The sequence below is a fragment of the Amaranthus tricolor genome, chromosome 2 (assembly GCF_026212465.1).
Source record: "Amaranthus tricolor cultivar Red isolate AtriRed21 chromosome 2, ASM2621246v1, whole genome shotgun sequence".
NCBI lineage: Eukaryota > Viridiplantae > Streptophyta > Magnoliopsida > Caryophyllales > Amaranthaceae > Amaranthus > Amaranthus tricolor.
This window is the reverse complement of record NC_080048.1, coordinates 12,928,670-12,943,601: the sequence shown is the minus strand read 5'-3', so window position 1 is coordinate 12,943,601 and position 14,932 is coordinate 12,928,670. Positions and strand designations below refer to the sequence as shown.

At 33.6% G+C, this 14,932-nt stretch overlaps 1 protein-coding gene across 1 annotated transcript; it reads right to left on the bottom strand.

Moving 5' to 3' along the window:
- Positions 1 to 635: 635 nt before the first annotated feature.
- Positions 636 to 2,006, bottom strand: LOC130805540 (uncharacterized). The gene is made up of 3 exons (XM_057670315.1): positions 1,551 to 2,006; positions 1,309 to 1,464; positions 636 to 1,214 (listed from the first exon to the last, which is right to left on the bottom strand). Exons 1-3 carry the CDS (start codon positions 2,004 to 2,006, stop codon positions 636 to 638), a joined length of 1,191 nt encoding a protein of 396 aa, XP_057526298.1.
- Positions 2,007 to 14,932: the final 12,926 nt, after the last annotated feature.

The following is a 14,932-nucleotide window of genomic DNA, read 5'->3' as shown; positions in this document are numbered from 1 at the left end:
AACACAATGCACATAACCAATCAACTTCAACACATACTCATAACTAATATAAAAATGATTTTCAATACCAATCAACTTTAGTAGGCACTGATTCAAACACTGATCTTAAACAACAGATCAGATGTACTTATAGAGCTGCAATTAACAAATTTACTTAATTAATGAAACATAATACATTCTCAGTTTCATGTACTGATTTACTTACATGTAGTTCAACACAATACATTCTCAGTTCATATACTTATACTAATATATGTCTTACATTAAATTAACACATTACATTCAACATTAATTTACTTATACAACTTATGAAGTAGATGCAGTTGTTGCACTTTGCATTTGTTATTCACTACTGGAGCAAGGCACATCATTTGGTGTGGACTGTTGAGTAGAAGAAGATCCCATTTTAGGCCTTCCACCCTTTGACTTGATCTTTGTTGGTGGTGGTTTGGGTGGATTCTTGCAGCCTTTTTTGTAGTGACCTAGGGCACCACAATTACCACGTCTCCGTTGCTTGAATTCTCGAACAGCACTTACATGCTTCTTACCTCCTTTACCTTCCTCAGCTTCCTTCTTTCTTTTCCTCATTTTAGGCCTTCCAGGCATTTTTTGAAATGGTGGAGGTAGTGGTTTGGCTAAAGTGGTTTGGCTAAAGTGGTTGTCGGCCACATTTTGTGTCTTGGCATACCATAAAACTTTGGAGCATACGTCTTTGCATACATTTCTACAAGATACGCCTCATGGAAAAATTCGCTGGCATCTAATTTTCTAAGAGCAATACAAGCCATGGCATGTTTACAAGGGATCCCAATAAGATTCCAGCTTCCACAAAGGCAAGTCTTGTTGGTCAAGTTTACAACGTAAGATTCTTCATCATCATCCACCTCAAACTCAGACACATCCACTAAGATTACCCTTAAAGCATATATTTCCTTTGCATTTTTTTCAATCATTTTTGTGATAGCTGGCATCAACACACCTTTAAAGTTACTCAGCCCTTCTCTTTTGGCTGCACTTCTTTGCATTACATATCTCCTAATCCACTCCATAAGAGAAATTATAGGCTTCTCCCTTGCTTCTACTAACACATTATTGAATGACTCACAAAAATTATTTAACAACATCCCAGACTTACTCCTACTAGAAAAAGCATGCCTAGACCAGTGTTTAGCAGGAATAGCAGCTAGATATTCATATGCTTCAACAGAAATATTCTTTATTTCATTCATTTCTCTATCAAAATGAAACTGTAAAAAGTAAATTATTACTAATTAGTTCGACATTACATTCAAATATTTAATTGTATACTTGATTCCATATCTTGTTGTAAGCTCTTGCTGCTTTCCAAAAGTGATGTTTGAACAACTCTCCAGGGAACTTGATCTTGAAGTTAGCCCATATATGCCTACAGCAGAACCTAATTTCAGCTTCAGGAATCACTGAGTTCAAAGCTTCAACCAAATCCTACATTGTCCACAAATTAGTATTAGGGTTATAACATTACTTACAATTGAAACAAGATATGTGTTAACAAGTAATTACGTTCATACCTTTTGCCTATCGCTCATGAAGGTGAAATCTTCACATCCTGGTTGTACCCAACTACTCGATGGACTAACCGACCTTAGGTCTTCTACAAGGAGATATAGAAACCAAGTCCAAGTTTCTACGTTTTCTATTTCGACCACAGCCCATGCAACGGGGAAGATGTTATTGTTCCCATCCTTACCTACAGCAATCAACAAAACCCCAGGGAATTGTCCCTTCAAATGTGCCCCATCAACACCTATAATAGGCCTACAGCCAGCAACAAAACCCTCCTTACATGCTGGCAAGCATATATACATCCTTTGGAACAAGGGTGGAGGTGCGTCTATTCCAATGCATTTCACGATTGCAGTGCTCCCTGGATTAAACCTCCTTATTGCTTCCGCATAATCCCACACCCTGTTGTACTCTTCACTAGCATAACCAACTATCATTTTCTTTGCAATTCTTTTAGCCATATAACACTTAGAATACTTCACTTCACAACCTAACTCCCTGTTAACCCGTTTCTTAAATGCCTTTATTTCCCAATTTGGATTTTCCCTCCAATCCTCTATGTATTTCTCAGCTAAATACAAAGCAGTGACTTTGTTATTTTGGTGTTGGTGACCACAAGTGTGCTCGGGAAAATAAGTCCTTATTTGAAGTGTCTTCTCATCTTTCAAATTCATAGCATGAACCTTAAAATAACACTTCTTCTTCTTCCCACAAACACACACTAGTGGAAAAAAACGTATTTGCTGCTTATCGTTTGCTGCGGTTTTTGTATATTCGCAGCAATAAATAGGAAAAAGAATTGAAAAAAAAAACAAATAATTGCTGCGGTTTTGCAAGGGACCGCAGCAAATAACCCTTACACAATAGCTTAATTGCTGCGGTTGTCAAGGGGGCCCGCAGCAAATAACGTTACAATAAATGAAAATACACATGAGGAGCATTAATTGCTGCGGTTGATGCCCTAGATCGCAGCAAATAGCCTTTGGAAATAAAATTTACACATAGCATATACAGTAGCATAAAAACGAACCCGCCATTTCTTTTTTCACAAAACTCTTCTACAACGTACACTATACACTTTGCTTTGTTCTCTCAAACCCATTGAAAAAACGCTTCATCTTCATCTGCTTCGTTGCTCTTCTTCATCTTCATCTTCATGTTTAAAGTTCTTCATCTTCATCTGCAAACTCTTCTTCATTGTTCTGTGTGTTAACAGTTTCTTAACAGTTCTTCATCTTCTTGGTTCATAAACCCACGAAATTTAATACTTGGGTCTTGTTCATCTTCAAAACCCATGACATTAAGGTATCTTTTCTCCTTTTAATTTGTTAAGCATTTATGTTTTGCAAGATATTCATGAAAAAACTCAAAAATTATGGCAACCATTTGTGTATATACTAATTTTGTTTCTCTGTTTTTCGTTGTAGATAACATAACCCACGAAATCAAGGTAATTATATTTATTTTACTAATTTTCAAGTTCATATCTTTATTGTTTAACATGTAATTTAGTAATGTAGTGAATTTTTGTTTGAATTGTTATTTGCAAATGATATGTACTGTTTTGCTTTTGCTTGTACTATGTTCGTTTGTACTGTGTTCGTTTCTTGCTGCTGTCAAACAGAAGGTAAATCCTTCTTGATTCTTTTTTGCTTTTCCTTACTCTTTATGCTCTTGTTTATATAAAATTAATTTCATTGACATATATCCATTTGCATATTCTTATTATCATGTGCTAAATCCTAAATGTTGATGAATCATGAAAATTTATATGAGTATAATTTGACGAGTTCTTAATTGATAAACTTATGAAAAATGTGTTACTAGTGAGTTATGTGATAATAAGGATTTAAGTGTGGATTACAATTTTAGTAGTAGATTATTCTAATGACTTGGTTTTGTTTAGTTTAGTATTCTTGGATGTCGCAGTAGTCTTTTTGAATATTGCTAATAGGAAAAATATTAGTTTAGTTTAATTTGATAATGAGAATACATTGAGACTGCTTTAATTAATTCCCTTATATCTAAACACACGTTCATTCTGGCTCCATATGTGGAAGAGTAAGTTTTATTTTTGAAATTGAACTTATCTTTGGATTTTTAAAGTCACCTAATCTCTAATTTGTTGATTTTAAATTTGTGTTTGTAGTTTGCATTGGATACTTTTGGTCATATGTCCTTTAACGAACACTGTGCACGTCTTCGACTCATTACAAAAACCTCAAAGCCCGCCTCGCAACACAAAATTCAAAGCGTTGTTGAATGCGTACGTAATATTAATTATTTTACCAATTTGATTTAATTAAGTGTTATATATATATATATATATATATATATATATATATATATATATATATACATATATATATATATACATATATATATATATATATATATATATATATATATATATATATATATACATATATATATATATATATACATATATATATACATATATATATATATATATATATATATATACATATATATATATATATATATATATATATACATATATATATACATATATATTTATATATATTTATATATATATATATATATATTTATATATACATATATATATATATACATATATATATATATATACATATATATATATATATACATATATATATATATACATATATATATATATACATATATATATATATATATATATATATATATATATATATATATATATATATATATATATATATACATATATATATATATACATATATATATATATATATATATATATATATATATATATATATATATATACATATATATATATATATACATATATATATATATATATACATATATATATATATATATATATATATATATATATATATATATACATATATATATATATATATATATATATATATATATATACATATATATATATATATATATATACATATATATATATATATATATATATATATATATATATATATATATATATATATATATATATATATATAGTATTACTTTTCCCGTGCGTTTCAGCACAATGAAAAAAGTGCGTGGACAAATGGGATCTACATCCAGAGCCACATTTCCAAAATGGACAGCAATAAAGGTACACAACTCGATTTTATGCGTTTTTAAGCGTTTTTGTTAATTTCGCGCGTAAATTAGCTCAAACTTGTTTTGTTATGCATGAAACTTGGCACACAACACTATTTGGTATATATTATTGTGTTGAAGTGGTTAGAATTGAAAATCATAGTCATATGCTAGAAATTACGTGTGAAGTTGTGATTTTATGCGTTTTTAAGCTTTTTTGGCACTTTCGCGCGTAAAGTAGCTCAAACTTGGTTTGTTTTGCACGAAACTTGGCACACAACACTATTTGGTATATATTATTGTGTTGAAGTGGTTAGAATTGAAAATCATAGTCATATGCTAGAAATTAAGTGTTAAGTTGCGATTTTATGCATTTTTAACCGTTTTTGACACTTTTGCGCATAAAGTAGCTCAAACTTGGTTTTGATGCGAAACCGGGGCTGATTAAGGCCTTGGTTATGCAAGGATTAAAGTTGTGCGGAAGCTTTGATTATTAAAACAGACAAAAACTACAAATGATCATGAAAAGAACACGAAACAACCACAAACACTTAGGCAATTCTGATCTAGAAAACTTTCGAGCAGCCCTCCTTCATCTCAGCTTCTAGGAGTCCACGGGGATTGTTTGAATGGTTTTAGGACCTTGATAGCTAGATCCAAGTACCAAGATTCCATTTCCACTTTAGCCTAGGTCCTGGATGCATAGGTTTGGTCTCCATGTGTCGTGCAAGGTGGTCTTGTCACTAGTTTGCTGTTGTGTCGTAAGGTCTGTATGCAACCTTGTGTGGGCTCATTTGGTATCTTTATTTCATACAATCACATTTGTATCAGATTTGCACGAAACTTGGCACACAACACTCTTTGGTATATATTATTGTGTTGAAGTGGATAGAATTAAAAATCATAGTCATATGCTAGAAATTACGTGTTAAGTTGCGATTTTATGCGTTTTTAAGCGTTTTTGTCAATTTAGCGTGTAAAGTAGCTCAAACTTGGTTTGTTATGCACGAAACTTGGCACACAACATCATTTGGTATATATTTTTGTATTGAAGTGGTTATAATTGAAAATCATAGTCATATGCTAGAAATTACGTGTTAAGTTGCGATTTTATGCGTTTTTAACCGTTTTTGGCACTTTCGCGCGTAAAGTAGGTCAAAATTGGTTTGTTATGCACGAAACTTCGCACACAAGACTATTTGGCATATATTATTGTGTTGAAATGGTTAGAATTGAAAATAATAGTCATATGCTAGAAATTAGGTGTTAAGTTGCGATTTTAAGGGTTTTTAAGCGTTTTTGTCAATTTCGCGCGTAAAGTAGGTCAAACTTGGTTTGTTTTGCACGAAACTTGGCACACAACACTATTTGGTATATATTATTGTGTTGAAGTGGTTAGAATTGAAAATCGTAGTCTAATGCTAGATATTACGTGTTAAGTTGCGATTTTATGCGTTTTTAACCGTTTTTGACACTTTTGCACATAAAGTAGCTCAAACTTGGTTTTGATGCGAAACCGGGGCTGATTAAGGCCTTGGTTATGCAAGGATTAATGTTGTGCGGAAGCTTTGATAAATGACACAGACAAAAACTACAAATGATCATGAAAAGAACACGAAACAACCACAAACAATAAGACAATTCTGATCTAGCAAACTGTCGAGCAGCCCTCCTTCAGCTTAGCTTCTAGGAGTCCACGGGGATTGTTAGAATGGTTTTAGGACCTTGATAGCTAGATCCAAGTACCAAGATTCCATTTCCACTTTAGCCTATGTCCTGGATGCATAGGTTTGGTCTCCACGTGTTGTGCAAGGTGGTCTGGTCACTAGTTTGCTACTATGTCGTGAAGGTCTGTATGCAGCCTTGTGTGGGCTCCTTTGGTATCTTCATTTCATACAACCACATTTGTATCAGATTTGCACGAAACTTGGCACACAACACTCTTTGGTATATATTATTGTGTTGAAGTGGATAGAATTGAAAATCATAGTCATATGCTAGATGTTACGTGTTAATTTAGTTGCGATTTTTTTGGGTTTTTAAGCGATTTTGGCACTTTCGCGCATAAAGTAGCTCAAACTTGGTTTTTTTGCACGAAACTTGGCACACAACACTATTTTGTATATATTATTGTGTTGAAGTGGTTAGAATTTAAAATCATAGTTATATGCTAGAAATTACGTGTAAAGTTGCGATTTTATGCATTTTTAACCGTTTTTAACACTAACATCTGTTTTCTCTTAGTGCTTTCAATAACCTTCTTCTTCCGTTGAATGCGGCTACTACGCGCTGAAGTACATGGACGATATTATAAAATCCGTGAAGGAGTTTGGAGTCGAAAATATAGATGCCGTAAGTATTTGTTACGTTCTTAAATAATTATTGGTAAAATATACTGTTTATATATTAATCTTTTAGTTTTATATTATATTATAGGTTTTAAACGACATTCCGAGGGAAACACGCCCTTTGAGAAGTGGAGAGATGCGCGAATTAAAAGACAAGATTGCCGCGTATCTTGCTAATTTTTGTCCTTGATAAATTGTAATTAGTATAGATTAATTTTTAGGATTTTAATGTATATTATATATATATTAATATATATATATATATATATATATATATGTACATAATATTATATTATATATACGAGCGAGAGTTTATTATTACAAAGAGATTATTGTTAATTATTTGTGATTATCATTGGATTAATCATTGTTATTACATTGTATTATTATTGGATTATTATTAGGATAAAACAAAAAAAGAAAAAAAATAGCAAGTATTTGCTGCGGTCAGAGGCAAAACCGCAGCAAATAAGGAGGAGTATTTGCTGCGGTTTTGCCTCTGACCGCAGCAAATACTCCTCCTTATTTGCTGCGGTTTTTTTTTTTTACCGCAGCAAATAATGCCCTTTTTTGTTAAAGTAGGACATTTGCTGCTATCACTATTGCTGGGGGCCAAAACCACAGCAAATAATGGCCAAAAAACCATAGCAAACGAGGTTTTTTCCACTAGTGACAGTTCACAATTCTAGCTTTCGATTTCATGCAATCGCATCTATTGTAGCAATACACACTGATCCTACTTCTACCATTATGCAGGTAATAATAATTGTAACCACATTCAATAGCATGGTACCCTAATGCTTTTCTAAAGACATATGTCGAAGGAAACTTAAAGCCTAAAGACAAATTGATCTTACCCTTGAAATCAACCTCAAGATTGAATGTAGGATAACTGCATATACCTTCCTCATCAACATTCAATGCACCCAAATCATCATCAACAGACTCCAGTTCATCATCATTAAAGTATATGTCTCTATTGTTTTCTTCATCAACCTCCTTATCTACTATCAATCTAATTTCTCAGAATCGTTCATCTCCTTCGATTGTACATGGGAATCTCATTACTGTTAGTAATCTTCATATAGGTTTGTGTTCTTCCCAATTTTGTTTGATCCTAATAAATACCATACACCACTTCTTTTATTTTATTTTTTTGCATAACTAGGGTTTATCTTTTGTTTTTTTCAGAAATTTCATGATATACCACTGAGTTTCTCCAAAAATCACCATATACCACACAAAAGTTTTTAATTTACCATATACCATTGAGTTTTCGTACGTTAGCACAGAATACCATTAATGACAACTACCGTCAATATGGCGTTTGTGGTAAATTATTAATTTACCATATACCATTACTTTTTTGTTTTTGCGTCAAATACCATTTTTTAAAAAATATAGCCATTGGAAGAGTGTAACGGCTAGTTTGTGCATATATATGTGATTTTTGAGGGAGTCACGTAACAAGGCACACCTCTAACCTCTGAAAGTATTTGGGAAGATGTCCACAAACTCAAGGTCATCATCATCATCGTCTTCTTTTAGTTCTTCGTATGCAAATGCAAACCACCTAAGCAAAGGAGAAGAGCTGCTCATGAAGCAAAAAAAGGAAAGAGGCACAAACAAATGCAGCCTATGCAAAGAACTAGGCCACAATGTAGTGACATGCAAGGAAAGAAAGGCATCAGCAAAGAAGGCAGAACATGCAGCTTTCTCTTCACAGCAAGGCAACACAAGGGGGAAGAAGAGAAAGGCTATTGCTTAGCATTGTTTAGTGTCATTTTTTGCTGATAGTGTTTAGTGTCAAGTTGCTACTTCTTATTGCAAACTTCCTACCACAACAACATGCTTTGTTCGGTACCCTTACATACGAAGAACTAAAAGAAGAAGATGATGATGATGATCTTGAGTTTGTGGACATCTTTGCAAATGCTTTTATAGGTTAGAGGTATGCCTTGTTACATGACTCCCTCAAAAATCATATATATATGCACAAACTAGCCCTTACACTCTTCCAACAGCTATATTTTTTTTTTAAAAAAAAAGGTATTTGACGCAAAAAAAAAAAGTAATGGTATATGGTGAATTAATAATTTACCACAAACGGCACACTGACGGCAGTTGTCATTAATGGTATTCTGTGCTAACGTACAAAAGCTCAATGGTATATGGTGAATTAAAAAATTTTGTGTGGTATATGGTGAAATTTGGAGAAACTCAGTGGTATATCATGAAATTTCCATTTGTTTTTTTTTTTTGCATAACTAGGGTTTGTTTGTTTTTTTTTTTTTTTTTTTTTTGCATAATGTGGTTTGTATAATCTCAACAAGAATATTGTGTTTTATTTTGCAGAATAGAGGAAGAAGTTACCTTAAGGGTTAAGTGGAAGGGTAAGGATGTTGATTTAACGGTACCAAATAAGGATAAAGAGACACTATTGGACTTGATTATGGATTGAGAGAGCGATTGTATTAAATTAGGGAAGGAAATGCCTCTACAAATCATATTTTCTTATGTGTATAACAAGGAGGTTCATTGGATGGATTGGGATGATGATTTAACGAGGATGTTTGAAAAATTATCTAATTAGGAATAAATAGTAATTTCGATTGTAGAGATTGAAGAGGAGACTTGATTGATGAACTTAGTTAGGAGTCTTAAGAAGTTGCATTCATCAACTAATCCACAGCCCCTTAAGGATCAAACTACTGACCAACAACCCTTGATCCTCAAAGGACTAAGCCTCCACCTATTGGCCAACAACATTGAGCATCAAAGCACTGAGCCTCCACCTACTGACCAACAGCCCCAAACGTTCCTGACAAACAGGCCTCAAAAGTCCGAAAATCCATCCCATTTCGTAATAAGTTACCAATTAGGAAAAGTCCTAGGCTTGATGCCACAGAAAACAAGGACAATGAACCTAATGTACCATTATACAATGAGGAACGACATGATATTGCAATAATGAATGCCTCAGAGTACAAGTGGCATGATATGGAATGTGAATTATCCTCACCTGTCAAGTTCCCTAAAAGTACCAAGGCTAAGAAAAATCAGTCACCCTTAAACATTAAACCATTGAGCATCAAACCATTGAGATCAAAGAACCTAGTAAAAAAACCAAACACCACAACAATTAGGAAGATGATAACCGGTTTCTAACACGTCATTAATACTAAGAACCAAGTTATACAAACAATATTTATAAACATCCAAATACTACTATAACGAGTGTAGTGGTAAGTCGGGGATCGAACCACAAGGATAAGGGATGCTAGATTAAAGACTTGGTGTGGGAAGGTTATATGGAAGGTTGGTTGGTGGGTGAACTTAACTAAATAACATGAATAAAAAGGGAAACTCAACAATGAAAGACAAGCGGGGGCTAGACTACGTCCACCCTAGGATGGTCTATTGGAAATAAAGATAAGCTAGGTCAAGGGAGTTCGAATGATAAACAATCAAGACACTCTAGATATCGAGAGGAAGTTGGTGACCCTATAAGCCACACGAACGACCTATAATTGCCCTATGTCTCTCTACGAGTGGCAGGACAAGATTCGAATCGAATATCTATCAACAACCATCATCAACCTCAACCCTAATCCTAAAAATTGAAGACAAGAGCAAACCTAGGGTTTCTCTAACCTAAACCCCTAAAGAAACTACTTTAGCATATTGAAGACAAAAGCAATAAACATGGAAAGCATTAAAGGAATTGAAGAACATGAAAGCATTAAATCTAAACTACGAAAGCATTAAAGGAAAGCAATAGAAGAAATCAATAGAGGGAAGCAATAAAAACATCAAAGCATTAAAGAAATAAACTTACATGAATGAAGTGACATGAAAGTAAATGAAAGCATAAATGAAGAACAATAAATCTATACTAGGGCAAAAAGTAAAGAAAAGCAATGAAAGAATGATGTTCTAGAGTGAGGCACAAAGGCACCCATACTAGGCATCCCCCCAAGCATGAGGGGTTTTACAGAAATGAGGGGTACTTATAAGCTAAGGGACAAAAGAAGTAAAATCCCTCGAGAACAAACTTGCGAAGAAAACAAGTCGCGCAGAAAAAGACCCCCATTCGACCAAATGGAGGTGTCATTCGACCGAATGAGCACTCGTTCGACCGAATAGGGCTTCATTCACCATTTCTAGTATGTTTCATCACATTTCCTTGAAGTTCTGAGCCCATTCGCCCGAATCGCTTCTTGGTTCGCCCGAAGCTAGCTCCATTCGACCGAATATATGGGTTCGGTCGAATCCTTGTTCTCCTTGGCCAATTGAATCTTTAAAGCCTTAGATGGCTTCCGGACGTTGCGAGAACCTTGAGTAGGGCTTGGAAAGCATGTCATGGCTCCGATACACGCCTCTAATCTTTGATCAAAGCGTCTAAGTCTTGTACGCAACGTAAAATACCTTAAGATCTACAAAAAAACCTGAAATTACCTCAAAACACCATAGAGACAAGAACAAGGTAAAATCATGTGTAAAGTGTATAAAAAATTCTAAATCGCGAGACTTGACACTACAATGAGGAGATAAATGTGCTCTAAAAACGAGCACATCAGAAGACCAAGGAGGCAAAGGCAATGAAAAAGGCGCTAATGTCTAAGGTCAGTAGGAAGAGAACTAGACTCCGTAAAGAGGCTCTGGATGATGTAGAGAATGATTCTGCTAATGATGATTTCAATCCATTAAAAACTGATTTTGATGATGATGATGAAGGTATAGATGATGATTTATTTGCTGATTATAGCGATGAGATGGAGATTGTGAATGATAATTCTCAAACTTTTGAGGATTGATGCAAAATAAGTCCAAGAACATTCTAAAGATATAATCCTATCTAAGTCCTTCGAAGAATCATCTTTTGATTCTTACGAGTTACATGGTCCTTTCATGACTAGTCTTGCATTGACTTGTATCTCAAGGTCCTGGTAAGCATTTCAAAATGTAGCAGAATTCATCCTAAAGGGTGCAAGAGAGCCACAGTTTCTATACAAAAAAAGGGATGTTTATTTGAATTTCTTTCCTAAAATTAAGCCAATCAAATTAGCCTTCAATTAGCTTTGATTGGGAATATTCATGAGGGTATTATTTTCTCATTTATTCGGTGGTTAAATGTGGCAAGTATTTTATTCAATTCTTTACATTTAGCTGAATGATTCCTTCATTATGGTTGAATTCTTTTGGCTCTTCATTCCCTTTTTGGATTCTTTTGGCTCTTCATTCCCTTTCAATATGGTTAGTTTATGTTCATATTGAATGGTGGAATTCAAGAAGACTATCAAAGGATTAGAAGCATTCCTTGAACAACCAAGAGTTTCGGGTCTCAAGCATCATAAGGGATGAATTATTATCTTATAATGGTTGAAATTTGAGGTGTTTAATTTATGTTATTATTATTATGGTTGTTTAGTTTTCTTTCAATAAAGAAGGTTGTAATTTCGGTAGTGGAATACTAAATGGGTTTCATAGAATTTTGATTATGTTTTACTGTAGTCGATAGATTGCTTGTAGTCAAGTGAAGGGTCTTTTTGTAGAATTTTCTTATAATTTGTAAGCCTATATAAAGGCTGTGTTTTCGTGAATAAAACCATCCAATCAGAATTCAAATCAAAGCTTTGTCTTATGCATTCGTTCTTATACTTGTGTAAAGTATTTTGAATGATTTTTCAATAATGAGATTTATTTCTCATTGTTGAAGAAATTAGTGAGTTTGTTGAGAGTTCTAAACATACTAATTTGTATGATTAATTCGAGTGAGTATTCCTTAAATTAAGAGTACACCCTAGCATGGTTATTAAAATCGCGATTCTGATCTACGATTCTACGATTTTACGATCCAAATATAAGTAAGCGATTTGAGTCGTAGGTAGAATTGCAAGTTGGTAGAATCTTACGATTCTAATTAATTTGTAGAGGTAGAATCATAACATGATTTTACAATTCTACGATTTAACGATTCGATTTTACACATTTATTTTTAATTTTATAAATTTTTCTTATGTACCAATTTTTCTTACAATTTAATGATCCATCATCATAATTTTAAAAAATTATTGAATATTTTTCTATTTCATTCTTAAAAATGAAGTGAATGAAACTTTAATTAATAAACTTAAACTGTTAAGGTGAATAAATATGACTAGATAGCAAATTTAAGTTTAGTATAGAATCTTACGATTCTACGATTCGATTCTACCGGTTCGTAACTACAGGTCTGAACGATTCCAAGTAGAATCCCGATTTTAACAACCTTGCACCCTAGCAAGATTAAGTGAGTGTTCTTGTAACAACCCGACTTACCGTTGACTGGGTAAACAGGGTCATCACTGGGTTCGTTTCCCAAGAAACTAAAATCACACTTCCAAAACTCAAGCAAAGGGGTCACAAGCTCTTCAACGTGACTAACTCAGCTAAATCCCAAAACCAACATCTAACTATTACACAAGATAATCATACAATTCTCTACAAGTCCGATATAACCAGCACAGCCAAAACAAATTTACATTTATCCAAAATTCCTAATGCAAATTTATAATTCCTAAGTACTCAGGTCAATTAACATCCTTGGAAACTCTATTTACCTTCGCTAATCCATTATTCCCGACTGGTTTCGATCTGTAGACAAGCTAAAAGATGGAAACAACAGAGGATCAGATTAAACTGAATGAGAAGTAACAATCCAAAACAACAAAACACAGTAATTCAAATCATAGGTTTAAAAGCAACATCAGTTCCCTAGATCTATGTGCGCACAGGGAGTCTAGTTTGAGAGGTGCCCCATAGCTCTAAGGCTATGTCGCTCTCGGGTGAAGCTAGTCAATATCTCAATGACAATTCGCTTCAAAAAAACAGGGAGCAGGGAACAATGTTCCTCAACTCCGTCAATGACCAGCTCGCAAGCAGCCTGATCCATTGACCATATCATAATATCAGCATAAACATTCACAACAACATTTGTCTCAAAAATTTCCAATCTCAAAAGAGCTTTAGTAAAAAGTTTATTTTCAAGAAAGTAGTCTGATCAGACCCTTTAAGTGACTGCTACTACTCACCAACAAGACGCTTCAACGAGTCGTGATCGATTTGCAGCTATCAACTAGAAAGATTACTCGATGACGTCGCCTTCTGAAGCATAACAAACATAACATCACACCAAAGCGTTCGATACTACAAACTAGGATCATATAGCTTATTGTATCTCCTCCTAAGACCGTATCTTAGTCATGGATTATATTCTAACATTTCTAATCATACAAGGATTGTGCACTCCAAGCTTAAACACTCTACATGTCCTCAAAATATTATAATCGCCCTCTAACTTGTTTACATATTTTGTAAAGATTACTCACCTTCAGCATTTTTTATAATTTTTAATTAAACTTAACGTGTACATTCAAAACCAACCCTCAAAAATCCTCAAAGAATCTGATAATGCCTTCAAGAATATCAAACTATTCAACCACACAACCAATATTTATCCCACCATTAATGATTTCCACAAGAAGCTCCTAATTCAATCATGAATATCAAAATACTTAATATTTCACCAATATACCACATGAATTAGAACACAAAGAGAACCCAAATGAATCCACCTCAACACTTGAATTAATTACCCAATTTATTTCATAGCTTCTAATTCCACTTTATAAATCCCGTATTAGTACCATTTCAGGACATATCATTACTAAAACAGACATAACTCTCTCATACGAACTCATTTTGAGCCGATTCAAGTGCCCATGCGACCATGACTCGGAGCTCTACAAATTCTAAGAAGACACCAGAACCTAGAAACAATCAAAACTGACCCGAAAATGGCCAAAACAGAATGCTCAGTTTTTGAGCTGAAATCTCAATATCCAAATACTAAATTTTATATTAGAAACAAAATAACCCAAATAACCAATTCTAATCAACACTAAAAACAA